General features: G+C 38.9%; 2 protein-coding genes across 2 annotated transcripts in view; both read right to left on the reverse strand.

Moving 5' to 3' along the window:
• Positions 1 to 301: 301 nt before the first annotated feature.
• On the reverse strand, positions 302 to 13,310 carry LOC136263932 (uncharacterized PE-PGRS family protein PE_PGRS54-like). Its single transcript, XM_066058615.1, has 8 exons — positions 13,256 to 13,310; positions 12,700 to 13,197; positions 12,544 to 12,647; positions 3,006 to 3,084; positions 2,596 to 2,909; positions 1,199 to 1,607; positions 858 to 920; positions 302 to 813 (listed from the first exon to the last, which is right to left on the reverse strand). The coding sequence occupies exons 1-8, from the start codon at positions 13,308 to 13,310 to the stop codon at positions 302 to 304; spliced, it is 2,034 nt and encodes a 677-aa protein (XP_065914687.1).
• Positions 13,256 to 24,730, reverse strand: part of LOC136248905 (uncharacterized) — a 43,075-nt gene continuing 31,600 nt past the window's right edge. The window contains exons 7-8 of the mRNA XM_066040754.1: positions 14,056 to 15,329; positions 13,256 to 13,288 (exon numbers count right to left, since the gene is read on the reverse strand). Coding sequence (XP_065896826.1) covers positions 14,170 to 15,329 — 1,160 coding nt within the window. The 3' untranslated portion in view covers positions 13,256 to 13,288; positions 14,056 to 14,169. The remainder of the gene's footprint in view (positions 13,289 to 14,055; positions 15,330 to 24,730) is intronic.

The following is a 24,730-nucleotide window of genomic DNA, read 5'->3' on the forward strand; positions in this document are numbered from 1 at the left end:
GCATACCTTTCACTAAAGTAACGGTGTCATCTAAACTATAAATTCATGCTATTCATGAAGGATTTGAACACAAACCGAGCCAAACAGCGAAGCAACTGCAAACCATACCACCGCAAGAGGAACAAAATCCACTATAAAATGTTTATTAGGCGCATGCGCTTAACAAGCATATGTTAATTCAAAATTTTTTCGTCGAACATTTATTAAGCGTGTGTGCTTAACAACCAGACTCTATGGTATAGTTTTTTCAAACTAAAGTCATGAAGCGTGACATACAGTGTAGTAACCATAATTATTGTGATTAGGTACCAGCTGTACCAGCAGTACCACTAGTACCAGCAGTACCACTAGTACCAGCAGTACCACTAGTACCAGCAGTACCACTAGTACCAGAAGTACCTGTAGTACCAGCAGTACCACTAGTACCAGAAGTACCTGTAGTACCAGCAGTACCACTAGTACCAGCAGTACCACTAGTACCAGCAGTACCACTAGTACCAATAGTACCAGCAGTACCACTAGTACCAGCAGTACCACTAGTTCCAGCAGTACCAATAGTACCAGCAGTACCACTAGTACCAGCAGTACCACTAGTACCAACAGTACCTGTAGTACCAGCAGTACCACTAGTACCACAAGTACCAATAGTACAAGCAGTACCTGTAGTACCAGCAGTACCACTAGTACCAGTAGTACCAGCAGTACCACCAGTACCAGCAGTACCAGTAGTACCAGCAGTACCACTAGTACCAGCAGTACCACTAGTACCTGCAGTACCAGCAGTACCACCAGTACCAGCAGTACCACTAGTACCTGCAGTACCACTAGTACCAGCAGTCCAGCAATACGACTAGTACCAGCAGTACCACTAGTATCAGCAGTACCAATAGTACCACCAGTACCAGCAGTACCACTAGTACCTGCAGTACCACTAGTACCAGCAGTCCAGCAATACGACTAGTACCAGCAGTACCACTAGTATCAGCAGTACCAATAGTACCACCAGTACCAGCAGTACCACTAGTACCAGCAGTACCACTAGTACCAGCAGTACCACTAGTACCTGCAGTACCAGCAGTACCACTAGTACCAGCAGTACCACTAGTACCAGCAGTACCACTAGTACCACTAGTACCAGCAGTACCAGCAGTACCACTAGTACCAGCAGTACCACTAGTACCTGCAGTACCACCAGTACCTGCAGTACCAGCAGTACCACTAGTACCAGCAGTACCACTAGTACCAGCAGTACCACTAGTACTTGCAGTACCTGCAGTACCACTAGTACCAGCAGTACCAATAGTACCAGCAGTACCAGCAGTACCACTAGTACCAGCAGTACCACTAGTACCTGCAGTACCAGCAGTACCACTAGTACCAGCAGTACCACTAGTACCTGCAGTACCAGTAGTACCACTAGTACCAGCAGTACCACTAGTACCAACAGTACCTGTAGTACCACTAGTACCAGCAGTACCACTAGTACCAGCAGTACCAGTAGTACCAGCAGTACCACTAGTACCTGCAGTACCACTAGTAACAGTAGTACCAGCAGTACCAGTAGTACCAGCAGTACCACTAGTACCAGTAGTACCAGTAGTACCAGCAGTACCAATAGTACCAGCAGTACCACTAGTACCAGCAGTACCTCTAGTACCAGCAGTACCAATAGTACCAGTAGTACCACTAGTACCAGTAGCTACCCCTAGTACCAGTAGCTACCACTAGTACCAGCAGTACCACTAGTACCAGCAGTACCACTAGTACCTGCAGTACCACTAGTACCAGTAGCTACCACTAGTACCAGTAGTACCAGCAGTACCACTAGTACCTGCAGTACCACTAGTACCAGCAGTACCACTAGTACCTGCAGTACCACTAGTACCAATAGTACCTGCAGTACCAGCAGTACCACTAGTACCAGCAGTACCACTAGTACCAGCAGTACCAGCAGTACCACTAGTACCAGCAGTACCACTAGTACCAGCAGTACCAGCAGTACCACTAGTACCTGCAGTACCACTAGTAACAGTAGTACCAGCAGTACCAGTAGTACCAGCAGTACCACTAGTACCAGTAGTACCAGTAGTACCAGCAGTACCAATAGTACCAGCAGTACCACTAGTACCAGCAGTACCTCTAGTACCAGCAGTACCAATAGTACCACTAGTACCAGCAGTACCACTAGTACCTGCAGTACCAGCAGTACCACTAGTACCAGTAGCTACCACTAGTACCAGTAGTACCAGCAGTACCACTAGTACCTGCAGTACCACTAGTACCAGCAGTACCACTAGTACCTGCAGTACCACTAGTACCAATAGTACCTGCAGTACCACTAGTACCAGCAGTACCACTAGTACCAGCAGTACCAGCAGTACCTGTAGTACCACTAGTACCAGCAGTACCACTAGTACCAGTAGTACCAGCAGTACCACTAGTACCTGCAGTACCACTAGTAACAGTAGTACCAGCAGTACCAATAGTACCAGCAGTACCACTAGTACCAGCAGTACCTCTAGTACCAGCAGTACCACTAGTACCTGCAGTACCACTAGTACCAGCAGTACCACTAGTACCTGCAGTACCACTAGTACCAATAGTACCTGCAGTACCACTAGTACCAGCAGTACCACTAGTACCAGCAGTACCAGCAGTACCTGTAGTACCACTAGTACCAGCAGTACCACTAGTACCAGCAGTACCAGTAGTACCAGCAGTACCACTAGTACCTGCAGTACCACTAGTAACAGTAGTACCAGCAGTACCAGTAGTACCAGCAGTACCACTAGTACCAGTAGTACCAGTAGTACCAGCAGTACCAATAGTACCAGCAGTACCACTAGTACCAGCAGTACCTCTAGTACCAGCAGTACCAATAGTACCAGTAGTACCACTAGTACCAGTAGCTACCCCTAGTACCAGTAGCTACCACTAGTACCAGCAGTACCACTAGTACCAGCAGTACCACTAGTACCTGCAGTACCACTAGTACCAGTAGCTACCACTAGTACCAGTAGTACCAGCAGTACCACTAGTACCTGCAGTACCACTAGTACCAGCAGTACCACTAGTACCTGCAGTACCACTAGTACCAATAGTACCTGCAGTACCAGCAGTACCACTAGTACCAGCAGTACCACTAGTACCTGCAGTACCACTAGTACCTGCAGTACCACTAGTACCAATAGTACCAGCAGTACCACTAGTACCAGTAGCTACCACTAGTACCAGTAGCTACCACTAGTACCAGTTGTACCAGCAGTACCACTAGTACCAATAGTCATAGAGTAGCTACATCATTGCTTAACACTTATATTTCGTGAAATATTAACTCTATATTTCATGACTTTTATATCCAGAAGGAGCCGGGTTTTGTATTTGGCCTCTAGGTCGACTGAGGACGACTGAAACTTCGTTTGGTGCTGAAATTACGACTGTAGGGTAATCATGTATGGTGAAATCGATGATGTGAATTTTGAGGCGATTGAGTGAATACTGAAGCGATAGCAGGGCAATCAATGTTTGGAATGCACAAAGGAACGCAAGGCATACACCTGCGGTTGCGTCTAACCGCATGCGATAAAAATAAAAAAAAATGAAACTTCCCCTTTGATGTCGGCAATCTCGATCACGAAACAATCGGCATGGATTTGCTTCACTGCTTGTGTGGTAGTTACTAGTGACACGATGAGTTCAACTCTAGAGTTTCAGAGGGATAGCGTAAGTGGCGGATGAGTTACAGGACGGCCGAATTTGACAACGTTCGTTCCTGTAAAAATCCTCACGTAGTGGTCGCGTCATTTATTGTCTGCGGCGCGCGTTTCTGCTTTACTGGCCGCGCGATTCACTACCGTGAGTCTTGATAAGCGCATTTTCCGGTTCTGCCTTATGAATTGGAGCACGTGCTGCGGAAGTATAAAGCGTGTATACTGTAGTAGCATACGTAGCTTTAATTTAAACCGAAATGAGAGAAAACCATCAATTATGAAGTGACTGATGAAAGTACATAAATTACAGAAAGTGCGATAGTCCTCGGTCACATGCGACCCACATGTATGGTCCTAAGGAAGAACCTGCGTGGGCATCGCAAGGGTGGAAATTCCTCGGCACGCTGCAGTGAATGAAACTATTCGTCGTGCTCTGGTATCTGGAAGTGTACCTGCTGTTTTGGAGCCAGTCGGTGTGTGTGTCACAGTCGTAATGATGGTAAGAGGCCAGATGGCATGTCATTGATTCCTTGGTCACGGGGCTTACCCTTGCTCTGGGACTTTGCTGGCCTGTTCAGACACCCTGCCCCCATCTAATTTATCTACTTCTGCAAGTGGTGCCAGCCGGCTGGCAAACTCTGCAGAGTCAGCTAAGTGCAGAAAGTATTCTTCTCTGATTCCATCATTTCACTTCTCCCCTTTATGTGTTGAGACCCTGGGTGCTTGGGGTTCATGTACACGCTCATTAGTGAGGCGGATAGGTTCCCGGGTGATGTAACAGTCTGGTGATAATAGGGCCACCCAATTTTTGATTCAGAAGATTGTCATTGATGTTCAACATGGCAATGCTGCTTCTGTAATGGCAACAATACCATCATCCCAGGACTGGGCAGAGTTTGCCTCTCTGTCCACTGTTTAAGTGTTTATTTATATTATCATTGTTAAAAAAAAATTAAAAAAAGCTATATAAATTAGCTAATACTAGTCACATCCAGCCACTCTTTATTATTCCTAGCCAAAAATATCCTCTGATTAATTTGTAGAATGCAACTTAGATATTACTGAAGTTGTGGACCTTTTAACATTTAAAGAAAAAGTCCTACGATGTTTCCACTGACCACTCAGCACAGAATCTACACTGAGACCTTGAAAATACTGCAGCTTGTTGAATATCTGCAGATGACACAAAGTGCTTTCGGCAAATCATTTCCATACTGGACATGCAGCAGCTTCAAGAAGACCTCAACTCTTTATTTAATTGGACTATTAACAATCATCTGTCATTTAACCTCTATAAATTTGTATTCATGAGTTTCCATCATAAATTCAACTCTCAGTACATCATAAATGATCACATAGCTAATCAATGAATCACCCAGTTGCAAAGACCTAGGGATTATTTTCATTAACTCATTGTCATGGAGAAAACATTGTGAAATGATTTCCTCTAAAACCTGCTATAGTAACTTGGACTGTTACGTAGAGTATTCGAGGATTCGTATTGTCTTCAGGATAGTACATATCATTAGTGAGTTATAAATTGTTATACTGCTCCACATTGTGGAGACCTTATTTGTTGAAAGACATTGAATTAATTGTTATTGTTATTAGCGCTTTACAGTGACCAGCACTGAAGTCAGACAGCAACATGTGCTGCAGCCTTAGGATTACCGATTACCTAACCTAATTGCAAGGAATGGACTTAGTGACTTATAGCTGAAAAGGTGTAAAAGAAAAGGGGCCAAAGTAAGGAAAAAAAATTCCTCCAACCCCAGGATTCAAACTGCAGGTAACCCAATGTCTAGTCGGGGCCACACTCAGTCTCCTCCAGGGGGATGGATTTTTTTCCTTAAACCTAAAGTATTTATTAATTGAGAAGGTAACAAAGGCATGCTACTAAATTCATACTCTCTGATTACACTTCAGACTACAGGACTAGATTGACCCAACTTGGTATGTTGCCATTGATGTATATTTATGAAATATCTGACATCATTTTTAAATCAAATCACTTAAAACTCCTACTGATAAGTTCAATATCCTGAACTATGTCAGCTTCAATACTGGTTCTACTAGATCTTCTGGCACCAAACTACACCACAAGACAGCCCATACCAATGCAGCTATGGACTCCTATTTTTTTTGCCTACCTAGACTATGGAACTCTGTGCCAATGATTGATCATACACAATCACTAACTGTAATAAAACAGAAACTGAGGGAATTTTTATGGAATCATTTCTTAGCTAACTTTGACAATTCACCTTGTTGTTTCCATTACCTTTGTTCCTGTTCCCGTTGTTCCAAGAATCCTGCATCTAACAATTTTAACCACTTGTAACTAAGTATGTAGATGTTAGTGTATAGTTATTATTTAATGTATGTTAGGCTATCAGTGTAGGTCACTAGTAGACCCTCAGAATTACTATTCTGTAAAGCATTATTATTACTATTATTTCTTCGGCAATCAAAATCTGGAATGATCTACCCAAAAGCGTGAAACTCTAATGATATTGATCAATTCAAACAAAAACTAGCAATTATTTAATTTATATACGTGTATGTATGTTGTGATCTGTGCACTATTATACTCTATTAGAGGTCTGCACAGTAATACCAATAATAAATACATAACCAAGTAATAAAAATAATAATAATTTTCGTAATTTGACGTCATAAATAATAATAATATAACCTAGAATACCACACAGTAAGGACAGGAATGACTGGAGATAACTAATGTCCAAGAACACTTATTTCGATGGTATTGTCTATACAACTAGATAGCTACGTAACTATAGTAAGACTGTATATACCAATTCAGTACCCATGCATGCCTCAGAGTGAAACCCATGCACTTTGTATAAAAGTCTGTATCCACCACTGATAGGACAATGCTACACTGAATGTACTGTACATCTGTAGCTACACATACTGAATACATTGGTAGTAATTTTTTTTTTTTAAGTATGCACAGAAATATAGTTGTTACTAAATTCACTAAATGGTCAAACTTATTGTCACAATCAAACATATGGACATCCATCCCAAGTCAACTATACCATCTATTGGTACCCAATACTCACTCACAACATTCATTTTAGCAACATGCAGCTACAGTTTCCCGAATTATTATACACTGTAAAAAATTAGTACTGAATTTCACTACTAATTTCTGCCACAATACTCACTACTTTTGTGTAGTGACATTCAATACTTTTGTAGTGACCCTCACTACTCTTGTAGTGAGTGAATATTCGTACTATGTACATGATAGTGAGAGTCACTACAAAATTAGTAGTGAAAATCACCGCACAAAATAGTGAGTATGGTGGCAGACATTAGTAGTGATGTTCACTACATTTAGTAGTAACCTTCACTATTTTGTTTTTACTGTGTATATATATTGCTATGGAAAGAAAATACACAGTCCAGTAGTCCAGTCTTGTTGCTGTATACAACCCATCCACAACTGTTGACCTGGTACTAGAGTGCCATCTTAAAATTAGGTACATAACTGTGCAAGTTCAAAAAAACATTCTGCATGTAAATAACATGCAATAGCAAAAAATAAAAAAAAACTTGTGATTGCTTTATCATCTGAGCTCTTATGAAGATGAAACTTGGTATGGGTATAGACAAAGACAATGCACATTCAGAACATAATCAGTTTTAGTGTACGCATCACTTTTAATTAGTTAGCTAAGTTTTGTGTGTGTTGTTTTGCATGAAAATGGTTCAGTCCAAGACTACACCTATGGAGCAAAGAATTTTTAAAAAGAGAACAGGTGCTACGTGAGCAGCCCAGAGACATCCATTTTTCTTTTGCTTGGTATAAATACAACTGATATTACCTACCAGCTAGTTTTAATTGTCACATTATACTTTTCTCTATAGTCCTGCAGCTACAGATACTGTAACTGTATTTTGATACAGTACATTCACCTCAAATGCACAAATCATAACATTTTGGGAGTAAAATTTCAATAACTGGCTGAAAATATCAACAAAATGTCAAATATCAAATTTGGTATTTTAAACCACATTCCTGTGCATAAAATCCACATTAGCAAAATTTGACCTATTTGTTATTCTTAATTGTGATAAATACGTATCAACATTGTATCTATCATAAACTGGTGAATCATGTGATAGCAGAATTCTATTGCAGAAAAATAAATAGTTTCCAAAAATGACAGCAAAACTAACAGCCAGTTATAACAAGCAAGAAATTATACAAAACTTCCACCTCCGTTCATATTCCTTTCTAGGCACTGAACTGTGAAAGTGATTTCCTTCACTGTTTTCAACTTTCCAGTTTGGGACACAAATTCTTTATACTTCTCACACTTCAGTAGCTAACACATAACTACCAAGTTATGCATTACAAGGTAAAGCTGAGGAAGGTGATGTAGAAATTGATGGGGAATGCTGATGTGGAGGTAGTAGTACATCTAACTTGTTGGTCAACTGGCTGATATCCTTGTTTTTTTTTCCAACTACAACCTGTAACATACACTCCAGGAAATTAATAATAATTATTATTCATTTTTTAGCAAATGGATAAGGTATTGAAATTGTAATAACTCAAATTACAGGTTCATGGAACATTAAGGTATTGAAATATCGATACCGAATGATAGACAAAGAAAAGGTATTGAAATTTCAATAGACACATAAAACAAAAAGATACAATAGACAAAACAAAAGAACTATTGAAATTTCAATACTCAATGATAGACACATTAAAGTACAATATCTTATTATGAAGAAACAAAAGAAAGTATTGAAATTTCAATACTCCAAGAGCGTTGAAATTTCAATACTCTATTAGTGACATATAAAATGAAAAAAGGTATTGAATAAATTTCAATACCCTATTATCGACACATGAAACAAAACAACATGTTGACATTAATACTCTGCGTGTATCGATCATAGGCAAAATTAATTATTTTGCTGATATATACAGTACTGCTAAGACTATTCATTGGCAAAAGTTTGCTAGATGGTAGATATGGACAGTAGGAATTGTGATTAAGTACTGAAAACTTAAAACCATTCTTAAGCATAGCCAGAGGTGGGCATTTGCCCAACCATCACAGTTTCTTGCCTGACCGTCATCAACTTTTGCCCAACCATTGACTCCTGTGTTCATTTGATAGGTATCATGTGATACAGTACATGTATATTTGGCAGAAAATCCTCCTTGGTAAGTCCCTATAACACCTCACGCAGAGGCACATGATGCGTGTTTTTAAATTCAATTTCAAATTGAGTATTTACAATGTGGATGGTATAAGTGAAAGACGATGTCAAGTGTGTTTAGCATGGAAGGTAGAGTCAAACATTAAAAGGGGTAAATGCTCTTCTTGAAATTCAATACTAGGTTGATAGATCCAGGATTGGAGAAAAGGTCAATTCATTGTAATTTATCATAATACATTTGCACCATACACGCATTAATTAGTCACATAGTGTGGTTTACCTGAGGGTTTACCAGATCTAGCAATCTGTGTATACAAACTCAATGCACATTGGTAAGTTGTTTAATGTTACTTAGCAACTAAGTTTGCTTATATTAAATGGGCTGAATGTGAAGCGTAATGGCCACTTCACTTTCAAGTCAGTAATTGATAGCTGGGGCACTCATTCAGATGAAAACATTAACTCTGGTACCATCTTTTCTTTTGATGCAGTATGTGTTGTTTCACCAGTCATAACAATGTTACAAAAAAGTGAATAAACAAGTATAAGGAAAAATTAGGAATTTTAAGTTCTATTAGGAAAAAGTAGGGAAACAAAGGAGGTCACCTACACCTGCAGGTATACTAGTGGACAGCCCTACTTCAGTCTCTATCCTTTTTCTATGAATTAAATTTCCTAATTTTTCCTTATACTGTACTTGTATACATAAAATGTGACATGAATCAAGGGTAGCTCTTGAGTTATCTGAGAATTGACATTCCATTGTGTATTGTAGCATTGGTATCAGTGATATTGATGTACATTGTGGATGATGTGGTACTATCAGTGATCTGTATTACAGTATACTGTAGAGTGGCATAAACACTTACCCTGTTGAACATATCTAATGGAAATCCATGTATACTTGACCTATGTGAACTGGTACAGTATTTAAGAAGCTAAAATCACATACTGTATTACCCAAATGAGGTCTCCTCTTGAATACTTGTAAGAATTAATACACACTATGTCACATGCCATCACTGGTCAGCTTGCAGTGTACATAATAATTATTATAGTTGCTAAATTAAAGCAAGCAGTGTGCATAAATAAGCAAACTACAGGCTAAATGCAGAATACAAATACATTATCTAGTATATATGTAGTTTTAGAATAAGGAGAATTACGGACGGAATGTACACCCAACTATAACATACTTGCATTTATTAGAAAATACAGTAAGCTGCATTGTGTAGTAGAGTATAGTCTTATCACTATAGTGTATCATCATCTTTGTGAATCACAACAGAATCATAGTGGATTGATTGTGGTGCAATTACTTGTTCAGCGATATCTCTATTAAAATTCAATGCTGAGCAAGTAATTACTTCACCCTGTAACCTTGCACATTTGATAAAACTTGGTAATTAAAAGAACATTTTCACAAAGAACAGGATTATTGTGGATTGATTGTGGTGCAATTACTTACTCAGTGATATTTCTATTAAAATTCGATACTGAGCCAGTAATCACTTCACCCTGTAGTCTTGCATATTTGATAAAATTTTGTAAAAATTATATCAAAGAATATTAACACAAAGATTTCTTGATTAAAGGTATACTAGTGGGGCAAAAAAATTATTAATTTTCAACAAGTAGAATAGGGATCAAAGATTTGATTTTGAAAAAAACTGCGTAAACAAGAAGTAATAGGGATGATAATCCACAAAATTCTATGCATCATCAGTTCAAAGCAAGTTATTTGAATAGTGTACACTCAATTTGCGATTCCTATTTCAACATTTTAACAAAATTTAACCACAAGTTGAAATAGGAATCGCAAATTGAGTGTACACTATTCAAATAACTTGCTTTGAACTGATGATGCATAGAATTTTGTGGATTATCATCCCTATTACTTCTTGTTTACGCAGTTTTTTTCAAAATCAAATCTTTGATCCCTATTCTACTTGTTGAAAATTAATAATTTTTTTGCCCCACTAGTTTCATGATTTTTTTCATGTCCATGCACATGGACTACTTCTTAAATATACGTTCAACAGTACATGATTGTTTAATAAAGAAACCCATTGTAATATCAACTGGCAATAAACAATTACATAAATAAGTTTAATAAACAATTAGTTAACAATACAGTTAACAATACAGTAAACAATACCACTTTCCTTTGACGAGTAGATAAATCCACTAGTGTGACCGTTTACTGCAACGAAGCGGTGCGAAATCTCAACACGAGTAAAACACACGCTTGACAAAACGTGGTCGACTCCAATTAAAGCGCTGAGTATACGGAGTATCCCGCTTTTTATTTTTCAATCGCGTACGGAAGGGACACACCCCTTTTCAATTCGAAATTTACCAGTGTGTTCCAATAGCTTACAAGCCTTGTTATGTCGACTCTTAGCTGGTAAACAGCTGAAGAATATAATAGAAAGTATACACGAAAGGCGTACAGTAATAGTTTAAGTGACGAGGTGCGGGCCACACCCCCTTCACTGTCTCGTAATGAAGGAAGTCTAAAACCCGAGTTTCAGTGAACAATAGTTATGTTTAATGTTTAGTGTGATACAACTTGATGCATTTTAGTCCTGTGAGCTAAAGCAATGGAATTTTAAACAATTCTATATTATCATCTGTATGGCTTCTCGATCGAATGGCGTCTCGAAGAGTGAGTCTTGCTCTATATCTCGCAATCGCATTAGAGAGGGAAGATTTTAATACCACACAGACCTGGGTACGAATGTTTTTTAAATACGCCATACGTTTTTAGGGCTGATATCTACTTCCTACGAGCTGTAGGCGCGCGAAACAAGAAAGAAAGAAGAAAGAAGAAAGAAAGAAGAAGATGGAGAATCTAACCATTTTCAAAATTTTAAAAAACACCTAAAACCATTTCCCTTACTTTTAATACTTGTTGGCTAGTGTTGTAAACACAAAAGAAAGGTCTAGAATGTTTTAGAAATAAAATCTAAAGCCCGGAAGACTGCTTTTGGCGTGCGTTCTATTAGAGTGTTTTGAAAAATTTCTGCCTGATCCCTATTATGTACCACTAACGTGGTACATGATGGTACATGATAGTACTTGCTGTCAACAGAAGTTTCACATACTGTTACAGTATGTAATAATAGTAGGTTCATGGCCAACATTTCAGTTGCTACAATGCCTGCAGCTGTACACTATTGCAATACGAACATGTGAAACTGATAACCCCTAAGTGATACATATCTACCAATCAACATGCATAGATAGCACTGCTTTTTAACTATTAAAACAACAAGTTCAAAAATGTGTCATATGCTATACAGCCAGCTATATCATTACATAGCGTTGCTAATAAAACTGCATTAACATAAACAGCTGAAAGTTCAAATAAATAATAAATGCAGTCATCTGTAAACTCAGCATACTTTAGAGTGAACAGCGACTGTTGTTAAATTGGGAGAATTCAAAATCTGTGCTAAAAAGGCCATTGACAATGTATTGGTAATAATGGCCTTCAATGACTGAGTCACTTAAGCCAAAAAAAACTACCATCAATGCCACCTTGTTGATTTCCAGCATAGATGCAAGGAGACTGAATAAAATCCCAGGTTATGTCATATAAAAATCCAACAAACATCCGCACTTTTCCATCTGCTGGTGTAACTTTAACATCATAGTACCTGTAGCCGTTATCTGGAACATCTCCAGTAAACACCGTTAGCTCAATAGGGACATTCCAGAACTGAGCTAAAATAGAAAGGCAATAATCTAATATGCTACTAGCTTGCCACTTACGTACCGATCAACCCATGAGAAGTAGGTTGGAGATTGGAACCTCTCATAATGACAAATTTTAGTGAACTTTTAGTTTCACAAATTACCCAAACTATTGGATCCTGCAGTTCACAGTTTGGTACTGCTATGTGGAATTTGTTTCTAAGTTTTCTAACACTAATACCATTTATGTGGTATGGTGCCTGAGAAACTGCTACTCTTCCAACAGATGCAACACAACCATCAGCATCAATGGTAATGTTCTGACAGTCACCACCATTGTCAACAGCGAGCACACCAATTTTATTGATAAAATTAAGGTTGTTGTTGTTTACTGATTCAATGTATTCTGCAGTGACAGACACACAGTGGTCTGAAACAAGTTTAAAAATTTCATTAGCTCTCCCACGAATTTCATAACAAAGTGATATGCCAACAAAGTCAGGATTTTCAGCCATTATCTCATCAGTTACTTGCAAGGGAACAGTGTACAATGGATCTCCGACCACAGTATCATTGACTACTATATGTAATACGAAGTGCACAAGTAATTGTATGGTACTATGATGGTATTTGCTTACGTTTGACATCTTTTGTAGTGCTGAGATCACTCTCTGCAGTGTGAATAATCATCATTATTAGTATAGGTAATCACACACATTTGAGTGCAATTTTGGCTGTTACAAGTCTAATTACTCCATAATTGCATGAAAATGTGTGTGATTGCCTACTAATCAAATAGTGACCACCCTTCATGGTTTGTAGTCCAGTTGTATGTGGCCATTAACTTCTACAAGGTCATTGCATCATCCTTCTACGTATTACATCATTAAGTGTTCTTACACTTAAAAGCTTCACATGTCAGCAATTCTGATTGGCTACTCAAAATGTCTACATGTGTGCACTTAAACGGCTTCTGTTATTCTGCTATTTTATTGGCTACTTTACAGTGCAATTGCAGAAACAAGGCCATGTGATTTGGGATTAATTGCACTCCTACTATTGAGACTAACGTATGGCAAGCTAAATCACTATGTGATTATTATTATAATTATTACATTTATATATAAGAACTGACAAATAGAGCACCGCAGAGAAAGTAAAGTAGCATGAATTTTAAATTTATATCAGTTGTGGCTCACAATGTTAAACTGTTACAAAGTGCACAAATCACTTATTCTTCCCGATGTACAAGCATGAACAGTTTGTAATCTATTTTAAATCTTTTCACAACCAGTTGTAGCTGAATGGCAATATTATATCATGATACCAAAATTTGCTTTCTATTCATACTGTGTTCATGCATAATACTGTATACGTACAAACATTTATGTACATACATGTGTACATACAAGAATGATAATGTAAAATTAATACATACCTGTAAGCCTTCCAGGATGACCGTAGCTATCAATGTTTGCAAACCCATAGGAGTTCACTGTCATTAATGCTGCTTTATTGGAATGGATGATTTCAGCCACACCTTCTGATACATTCACTTGTGAAGCATATGCTTCAGTACTATTGTTAACTCTAATTGGTACCCATTCTGTGTGTTTAGTGATATATTTCTTCCTCCTGATATTAAGTGGATCATATCAGGTTGATAGTATTGTGCCAACACTATGATGTTAATATAATGTCTGTAGCCAGGACTACTTGCATTACGAATGGTAGTGACACTAAAGGTATCAGAGAAATGAACTGTAGCAGGTATTATCATCATCATAGGATCACCATGGCCATCATCTTCTTCAAATCCACTATGACTAAACTGAACGACCAGTACTGGCTGATTTGAGTGGATTGCACAACTTTCTTGATGTGATAGTGTTTTGTTATGGTGTTGACTTTCACTGAGAGTAATAGACTCCATGGAATTATTACAAAAGATGTCAACCTTAGTAAAATTGAATGATGCCAATATCTTAACAGTGTAGAATGATCTGTTAGCTAATGCTGTTGCATAGAATATTCTACCCCAGAATGTGACAGGTGGGACCTGCTCTACAAGAACACTCCCAAAATAAGTAGTAGTTGTTAACTGGGCACCTTCATGACCACTAAACACAGACACTTGTTTATCTGTAACAATTTTAGTTCCAGTCAAATCTCCTGTTGATCTGATATAAAATGTTTGTAATCTGTTGACAACAAATGAGTATTCCTTGCCAGTGTAGAGAGTGGTACCAGTGTTGGTGGTAGCTGTTTGTGTGACTGTTAACTTCATTGTTGTATTGTCCTCCGTACCAACTATCAGTATCGCACTTTGATGAGACAAAGAAAACCCAGGTAGTGACATACCATAATATGTAGTTGCACCTTTTGATCTTTTGTATGGTAAAGCAAAGAATGTGTCACTTGTAGCAGATCTTTCATTTTGACCAAACACCATCACTGTGTCACTGTTGAGCCTTAAATGAATCCCTTTACTGCTATCATTAATAGATTGAGATAATACTGTCAAACGTGTTGGCAATATTATAACAAAATCACTGTCACCATTTATAACTCCTCTTTGGTGAAATCCTACTCCTGAAGCCTCTACTGTAAAGTTTACTGGTTGTGATATAGTGTTAATCAGCATAATAGTAAGTTGATTTGCTTCACCATCCCAGTTTTGGAAAAATCCCAAGTAATATTCACTACTTTTAGCTGAAAATTAATAAATCAAGACATTATACGTAATAAGAAGATGCATATGAAGACTCACGGTAGTGAGTCACGCAGCCAGGAAACTACAAAGCACACACCCGTATTATTTATACATACAAGAGTATGGAAAATATTTTATTGGTAGCCATACTTATTTTTATTATGCTTTAAAATACTGTATATACATGTGTCAAAGTACGAAAGTATGTAACAAAGAGATTTCCAAAAAACTTATACGTATCTGATTCATCAGATTGACTGGATAGATATATTTTGACAATAATTGATCTATCTACTACTGTATGTACTGACTATATTACTACAGTATGTACTGACTATATTACTACTGACAATATTTTAATTTTAAGATACTGAATTCCTTCTTCAGGTAACAGTAATTACCATATGTGGATAATAACCAAAGCAGGATTAATTATATAGTATAGTGGTAATTGTATAGTAGGGATCATGCAGGTTTGCACTTTCTCACAAGAAACATTGGCCAAAAAGCAGCCTCACAATACCTTCATGGTACCTTGGCAGTATATTTTAGAAGCCCAAAAGTGCTTTTGGTACAGCTTAAAATACTTCCAATCAGTTGCTACTGTATGACTGACTGACTGACTGACTGACTGACTGACTGACTGACTGACTGACCAACTGACTGACTGACTGACTGACTGACTTACATACACTAACAGTACTAACTTATACTTACTGATGCCTTCAGACAAGTGTAACTCAAAAACAGCTGGGGCTATAGGCTAAATGTTTGTACTGTTTGACATTGCTTCAGCTTGATAGGTGATTTTTTGGCATACTAGAATAAGTACAATGCATGATCTTGCATGGACTTACCTTTATCCCCCCTTAAGATGTCAATTCATGGTGTATCGGGAGATGGCTTCCTATGGCTACATTTGTAATGGGATTGTCTGTACTTTCAATAGCGACTGGATTAATTGTAGAGGTGCTTCTTGTACTTGCAGACAGCAGGGTGAAGTTTGCAAAATGGTCCATAGTTTATTTTAATGTAGTTTTGGATTTTCCTGTATGCTTAAAATAAGATTCCACCTGCTAGACAGGTGCCAGCATTGGGAATCTAATCAAAAACAGCCAAGCTGTAAAAAAAGGTGCGGCCCCTAAAAAGGCCAAGGTGAAAAAAGATGTGAAATCCAAGGTGGCGGCCAAGAAATGGCTGTGATGGTAGGTTAATGGTAAAAATTTTAATAACAACAATTCAGGTGAATTTTTGTGCCGCTTGGTCTTGGCAAAAAATTCACCTAAATTGCCGTTATTAAAATTTTTACCATTAACCTACCATCACAGCAATTTCTTGGCCGCCACCTTGGATTTCACATCTTTTTTCACCTTGGCCTTTTTAGGGGCCGCACCTTTTTTTTACAGCTTGGCTGTTTTTGATTAGATATCACTTCCTTTTGTATTTGTATACCCCAAAGCTGGCCATAGGCTGGCTTTGGGGCTTTTTTAACCTATCCTATTTCTTTACCACAGGAAGAATAAAAAGACAGAGCAGATTTTTAATACTTCAATTGTTTTTGATTTTATCAGTAATTACATAAATATATTTATTACATGTCTATTATTCCCTACTGGATAACTTGTTTGAATTCGCAGCTGATCTTTCTACTAAGGGACTTGAAATGTAGCTAAACTCTCTACAGGTTGATTTGTTTGTAGCTGCACTCTCTACAGGGTGATTTGTTTGCATCTGAACTCTCTACAGGGCGATTTGTTTGTAGAATAACTCTCTACAGGATAGTTTCTTTGTCACTGAACTCTCTACAAGGTGACTTGTTTCTAGCTGGCTCTCTACAAGATGACTTCCTCTAGCTGATCTGTCTATAGGGTGACCTGATCTCTCTGTAGGGTGACTTTTATCTAGCTCGAACACTCTACAGGGTGATTTGTTTGTAGCTGAACTCTCTACAGGGTAATTTATTTGCAGCTGAACTCTATGCAGGATGATTTGTTTGTAGCTGAACTCTCTACAGGATGGTTTCTTTGTAGCTGAACTCTCTACAAGGTGACTTGCTACTAGTTGATCTCTCTACAGGGTGACTTGTATAGCTGAACTCTCCACAGGGTGATCTGTTCATAGCTGAACTCTCAGGGTGATTTGTTAGTAGCTGAACTCTCTACAGGATGGTTTCTTTGTAGCTGGTCTCTACAAGGTGACTTGTTTCTAGCTGATCTCTCTACAAGGTGACTTCTCCTACTACAGGGTGACTTGTATCTATAGCTGAACTATCTACAGGATGATGATCTGTTTGTAGCTGAAATCTCTACAGGGTGATTTGTTTGTAGCTGAATTCTCTACAGGATGACTTGTTTCTACATATAGCTGATCTCTGTATAGGGTAACTAGTTTCTAGTTGAACTCTCTACAGAGTGGGTTCTTTGTTGCTGAACTCTCTACAAGGTGACTTCTTCTAGCTGACCTCTCTATAGGGTAACCTGATGTCTCTGCAGGGTGACTGTTATCTTGCTGAACACTCTACAGGGTGATTTGTTTGTATCAAAACTATCTATAGGGAGATTTTTTTTATACCTGAACTTTCTACAGGGTGATTTGTTTATAGCTGAACTCTCTACAGGATGATCTGATCTCTCTACAGGGGGTGATTTGTTTGTAACTGATATCTCTATGGGTAGATTTGTTTGTAAGTGAACTCTCTACAAGGTGATTTGTTTGAAGCTGATTTCTCTACAGGGTAATTTGTTTGTAGCTTAATTCTCTACAAGGTGATTTGTTTGTAGCTGAACTCTCTACAGGGTGATTTGTTTGTAGCTGATCTCTCTACAGAGTGATTTAGGTTGTAGCTGCTCTCTCTACAGTGGGTGATTTGTTTGTAACTGAAATCTCTACAGGTTGATTTGTTTGTAGCTGAAGTCTCTACAAGGTGTTTTGTTTGTAGCCGATCTCTCTACAGGGCGATTTGGTTGTAGCTGATCTCTCTATACAGGGTGATTTGGTTGTAGCTGCTCTCTCTACAGTGGGTGATTTGTTTGTAACTGAAATCTCTACAGGTTGATTTGTTTGTAGCTGAAGTCTCCACAAGGTGTTTTGTTTGGAGCCGATCTCTCTACAGGGTAATTTGTTTGTAGCTGAACTCACTGCAAGGTGATTTGTTTGTAGCTGATCTCTCCACTGGGTGATTTGCTTGTAACCGAATTCCCTATATTGTGTCTAGTGTCTATATAGCTGATCTCTCTACAGGTTGATTTGTTTGTAGCTGAACTCTCTACAGGGTGATTTGTTTGTAGCTGATCTCTCTACAGGGTGATTGTTTGTAGCTGATCTCTGACAGGGTGATTTGTTTGCAGCTGAACTCTCTACAGGGTAGGGTGATTTGTTTGTAGCTGAACTCTCTAGAGGGTGATTTGTTTGTAGCTGATCTCTCTAGAGGGTGATTTGTTTGTAGCTGATCTCTCTATACAGGGTGATTTGATTGTAGCTGCTCTCTCTACAGTGGGTGATTTGTTTGTAACTGAAATGTCTACAGGTTGATTTGTTTGTAGCTGAAGTCTCTACAAGGTGTTTTGTTTGTAGCCGATCTCTCTACAGGGTAATTTGTTTGTAGCTGAACTCACTGCAAGGTGATTTGTTTGTAGCTGATCTCTCTACAGGGTGATTTTTTTGTAGCTGAATTCTCTACAGGGTGATTTGTTTGCAGATGAACTCTCTACAGGGTGATTTGTTTGTAGCTGATCTCTCTACAGGATGATTTTTTTGTAGCTGAACTCTCTACAGGGTGATTTGTTTGTAGCTGAACTCTCTACAGGGTGATTTGTTTGTAGCTGATCTCTCTACAGGGTGATTGTTTGTAGCTGATCTCTCTACAGTGGGTGATTTGTTTGTAACTGAAATCTCTACAGGTTGATTTGTTTGTAGCTGAAGTCTCTACATGGTGATTCGTTTGTAGCTGATCTCTCTACAGGGTAATTTGTTTGTAGCTGAACTCACTGCAAGGTGATTTGTTTGTAGCTGAACTCACTGCAAGGTGATTTGTTTTTAGCTGATTTCTCTACAGGGTGATGTGTTTGTAACTGAACTCTCTACAGGGTTATTTGTTTGTAGCTGATCTCTCTACAGGGTGATTGTTTGTAGCTGATCTCTCTACAGGATGATTTGGTTGTAGCTGATCTCTCTACAGTGGGTGATTTGTTTGTAATTGAAATCTCTACAGGTTGATTTGTTTGTAACTGAAGTCTCTATACGGTGTTTTGTTTGTAGCTGATCTCTCTACAGGGTATTTGTTTGTAGCTGAACTCACTGCAAGGTGATTTGTTTGTAGCTGATCTCTCTACAGGGTGGTGTGTTTGTAGCTTAACTCTCTCCAGAGGGTGAATTGTTTGTAGCTGAACTCTCTACAGGGTGATTTGGTTGTAGCTGAACTCTCTAGAGGGTGATTTGTTTGTAGCTGAACTCTCTACAGGGTGATTTGGTTGTAGCTGCTCTCTCTACAGTGGGTGATTTGTTTGTAACTGAAATCTCTACAGGTTGATTTGTTTGTAGCTGAAGTCTCCACAAGGTGTTTTGTTTGGAGCCGATCTCTCTACAGGGTAATTTGTTTGTAGCTGAACTCACTGCAAGGTGATTTGTTTGTAGCTGATCTCTCCACTGGGTGATTTGCTTGTAACCGAATTCCCTATATTGTGTCTAGTGTCTATATAGCTGATCTCTCTACAGGTTGATTTGTTTGTAGCTGAACTCTCTACAGGGTGATTTGTTTGTAGCTGATCTCTCTACAGGGTGATTGTTTGTAGCTGATCTCTGACAGGGTGATTTGTTTGCAGCTGAACTCTCTACAGGGTGATTTGTTTGTAGCTGAACTCTCTAGAGGGTGATTTGTTTGTAGCTGATCTCTCTAGAGGGTGATTTGTTTGTAGCTGATCTCTCTATACAGGGTGATTTGATTGTAGCTGCTCTCTCTACAGTGGGTGATTTGTTTGTAACTGAAATCTCTACAGGTTGATTTGTTTGTAGCTGAAGTCTCTACAAGGTGTTTTGTTTGTAGCCGATCTCTCTACAGGGCGATTTGGTTGTAGCTGATCTCTCTATACAGGGTGATTTGGTTGTAGCTGCTCTCTCTACAGTGGGTGATTTGTTTGTAACTGAAATGTCTACAGGTTGATTTGTTTGTAGCTGAAGTCTCTACAAGGTGTTTTGTTTGTAGCCGATCTCTCTACAGGGTAATTTGTTTGTAGCTGAACTCACTGCAAGGTGATTTGTTTGTAGCTGATCTCTCTACAGGGTGATTTTTTTGTAGCTGAACTCTCTACAGGGTGATTTGTTTGCAGATGAACTCTCTACAGGGTGATTTGTTTGTAGCTGATCTCTCTACAGGATGATTTTTTTTGTAGCTGAACTCTCTACAGGGTGATTTGTTTGTAGCTGAACTCTCTACAGGGTGATTTGTTTGTAGCTGATCTCTCTACAGGGTGATTGTTTGTAGCTGATCTCTCTACAGTGGGTGATTTGTTTGTAACTGAAATCTCTACAGGTTGATTTGTTTGTAGCTGAAGTCTCTACATGGTGATTCGTTTGTAGCTGATCTCTCTACAGGGTAATTTGTTTGTAGCTGAACTCGCTGCAAGGTGATTTGTTTGTAGCTGAACTCACTGCAAGGTGATTTGTTTGTAGCTGATTTCTCTACAGGGTGATGTGTTTGTAACTGAACTCTCTACAGGGTTATTTGTTTGTAGCTGATCTCTCTACAGGGTGATTGTTTGTAGCTGATCTCTCTACAGGATGATTTGGTTGTAGCTGATCTCTCTACAGTGGGTGATTTGTTTGTAACTGAAATCTCTACAGGTTGATTTGTTTGTAACTGAAGTCTCTATACGGTGTTTTGTCTGTAACTGATCTCTCTACAGGGTAATTTGTTTGTAGCTGAACTCACTGCAAGGTGATTTGTTTGTAGCTGATCTCTCTACAGGGTGGTGTGTTTGTAGCTTAACTCTCTCCAGAGGGTGAATTGTTTGTAGCTGAACTCTTTACAGGGTGATTTGGTTGTAGCTGAACTCTCTAGAGGGTGATTTGTTTGTAGCTGAACTCTCTACAGGGTGATTGGTTTGTAGCTGAACTCTCTACAAGATTGTTTCTTTGTCACTGAACTCTCTACAAGGTGACTTGCTTCTAGCTGATCTCTGTAGACGGTGACTTCTTCTAGCTGATCTCTCTACAGGGTGACTTGTATAGCTGAACTCACTACAGGGTGATCTGTTCATAGCTGAACTCTCTACAGGTTGATTGTTTGTAACTGAAATCTCTACAGGTTGATTTGTTTGTAGCTGAAGTCTCTACAAGGTGTTTTGTTTGTAGCCGATCTCTCTACAGGGCGATTTGGTTGTAGCTGATCTCTCTATACAGGGTGATTTGGTTGTAGCTGCTCTCTCTACAGTGGGTGATTTGTTTGTAACTGAAATCTCTACAGGTTGATTTGTTTGTAGCTGAAGTCTCCACAAGGTGTTTTGTTTGTAGCCGATCTCTCTACAGGGTAATTTGTTTGTAGCTGAACTCACTGCAAGGTGATTTGTTTGTAGCTGATCTCTCTACAGGGTGATTGTTTGTAGCTGATCTCTGTACACGGTGATTTGTTTGCAGCTGAACTCTCTACAGGGTGATTTGGTTGTAGCTGATCTCTCTACAGTGGGTGATTTGTTTGTAACTGAAATCTCTACAGGTTGATTTGTTTGTAACTGAAGTCTCTATACGGTGTTTTGTTTGTAGCTGATCTCTCTACAGGGTAATTTGTTTGTAGCTGAACTCACTGCAAGGTGATTTATTTGTAGCTGATCTCTCTACAGGGTGGTGTGTTTGTAGCTTAACTCTCTCCAGAGGGTGAATGGTTTGTAGCTGAACTCTCTACAGGGTGATTTGGTTGTAGCTGAACTCTCTAGAGGGTGATTTGTTTGTAGCTGAACTCTCTACAGGGTGATTGGTTTGTAGCTGAAATCTCTTGTTTCAAACTGATTTCACTGTAGGGTAACTTGTTTGTAGCTGAACTCTCTACAGGATGGTTTCTTTGTAGCTGAACTCTCTACAGAGTGATTTTTTTTGTAGCTGAACTCTATTTGTATGTACCTGAACTTTCTACAGGGTGATTTGTTTATAGCTGAACACTCTGCAGGGTGATTTGTTTGTAGTTGATCTCTCTACAGGGTTTCTTTGCAGCTGAGATCTCTACAGGGCAACTTCTTCTAACTGAGTTCTCTCTTGTTTCTAGCTGTTCTCTCTACAGAGTAACTTGTTTGTATAGCTGAACTCTTTACATGTGGTTTTTTGGTTGCTGAACTCTCTACACTGTGACTTGTTTGTAGCAAAATTCTCTATAGAGTGACTTGTATGTAGTTGAATTCTCTACAGAGTGACTTACTTGTAGCTGAACATTGTGTAAACTATAAAGTGACTTGTCTGTAGCTGAAATCTCTACAGGGTTACTTGTTTGCAGCTGGTCTCTATAGGTTAACTTGTTTGTATAGATGAACTCTCTACAGGGTGGTTTCTTTGTAGCTGAACTCTTTCCACAGTGACTTGTTTGTAGCTGAACTCTCTAGAGAGTGTAGCCAAACTCTCCATAGGGTGCATGACTTGTTTATAGCTGAACTCTCTTCAGTGTGACTTGTAATGTTCTGATTCTTCTGAATCACTACAGCGATATATCTGTAGCTGAACTCTCTATAGGGTGACTTGCTTCTTGCTGAACTGTCTATAAGATTGACTGTTTGTAGCTGAACTCCCTACTGAATAACTTGCAATGTAATAGAATTCTATAATGGAGTAAATAAATTAGCTGAATGCTCTATTAGGGTGACTGTTCTATTAGAGTATCTCGATCTCGCATATGTTACACGTAGTTGGCTTTGGAATCACAACTCAGTGGTTTGTATTCCGATTCTTCTGTACTACTGCAAGGACTTTCAATGATAATTATTCCAGCTTCACACCGATTTTCAGCTCACTGCTCTAAGCGGTTTGTATTGTATTGTATTATTGTATTAATGCTTTACAGTGACTAGCACTGAAGGTCTGCAGCAACATGTGCTGCAGCCTTAGGATTACCTAACCTAATTTCAAGGACTTAGACTTAATGACTTATAGCTGAAAAGGTGTAACAGAAAAGGGGCCAAAGTAAGGAAAAAAATCCCTCCAACCCCAGGAATCGAACTGCAGGTCACCCAATGTCTAGTCGGGGCCACACTCAGTCTCCTCCTGGAGGAATGGATTTTCTTCCTTAATCCTAAAGTATTTATTGTATTAATGCTTTACAGTGACCAGCACTGAAGGCCTGCAGCAACATGTACTGCAGCCTTAGGATTACCTAACCTAATTTCAAGGACTTAGACTTAGTGACTTATAGCTGAAAAGGTGTAACAGAAAAGGGGCAAAAGTAAGGAAAAAAATCCCTCCAACCCCAGGAATCGAACTGCAGGTCACCCAATGTCTGGTCGGGGCCACACTCAGTCTCCTCCAGGAGGAATGGATTTTCTTCCTTAATCCTAAAGTATTTATTGTATTAATGCTTTACAGTGACCAGCACTGAAGGTCTGCAGCAACATGTGCTGCAGCCTTAGGATTACCTAACCTAATTTCAAGGACTTAGACTTGCCTAGTAGGCGTGAAAACTAATAGTTTTTTATTCATAAAAATCGATCGCGTAATTGTGACACAGGTTGGGTTTTGTGTCATATCTCGATGGCCTTTAACTGGATTCCTTTCAAACCACAAAAAGGCACTCCTACGATAGTTACTCCATCTACATAGCAATTTTCAGCTCATTCCTTCAAGCGGTTCACCCTGTGTGCGTGACAGACCTTCGACCTTATTTTACGCAAATAATCGGTCATAACTCCGTGAATGTTCATCAGATTCCTACCAAAGTTGGTACTGAGATTCGCCTTAATGAGCCCTTTAAGTGTGCCAAATTTTAGCCCGATTGGAGCACGAATTCGTGTTTTATGGCGGATTTTGCAAAGTGTGCAAAAAGAAGAAGAACAAGAACAAGAAGTAGAAGAAAAAAACGAAGAAAAAAAACCCAAACTTTGGCCGATCGTATCTCGGAAATGGACAGAGCGATTTTCTTCAAATTTGGAATGTGGACTCCCCTACCTAGCCGGCACGTCTGTAGCAACTTTGGTTTCAATCGGATAAGGAATCACGGAGCTACAAAGGTGTGAAAATCGCGTTTACTTTCTTCCTGTAAATACACTCACAGTGTGGCGCGCCGGCTTCTTGGGCCGCACGACACACTACCGTGTGTCTTGATTTTGCCATAGTAACCAATAATTAGCTGCATAGCAACCATGCCAATTTTACAAAATAGCTTCTGTAGGTTTAAATTCCTTGATAACCTGATCATTTAACAAATCTGAAG

The sequence above is a fragment of the Dysidea avara genome, chromosome 1 (assembly GCF_963678975.1).
Source record: "Dysidea avara chromosome 1, odDysAvar1.4, whole genome shotgun sequence".
NCBI classification, from domain to species: Eukaryota; Metazoa; Porifera; class Demospongiae; order Dictyoceratida; family Dysideidae; genus Dysidea; species Dysidea avara.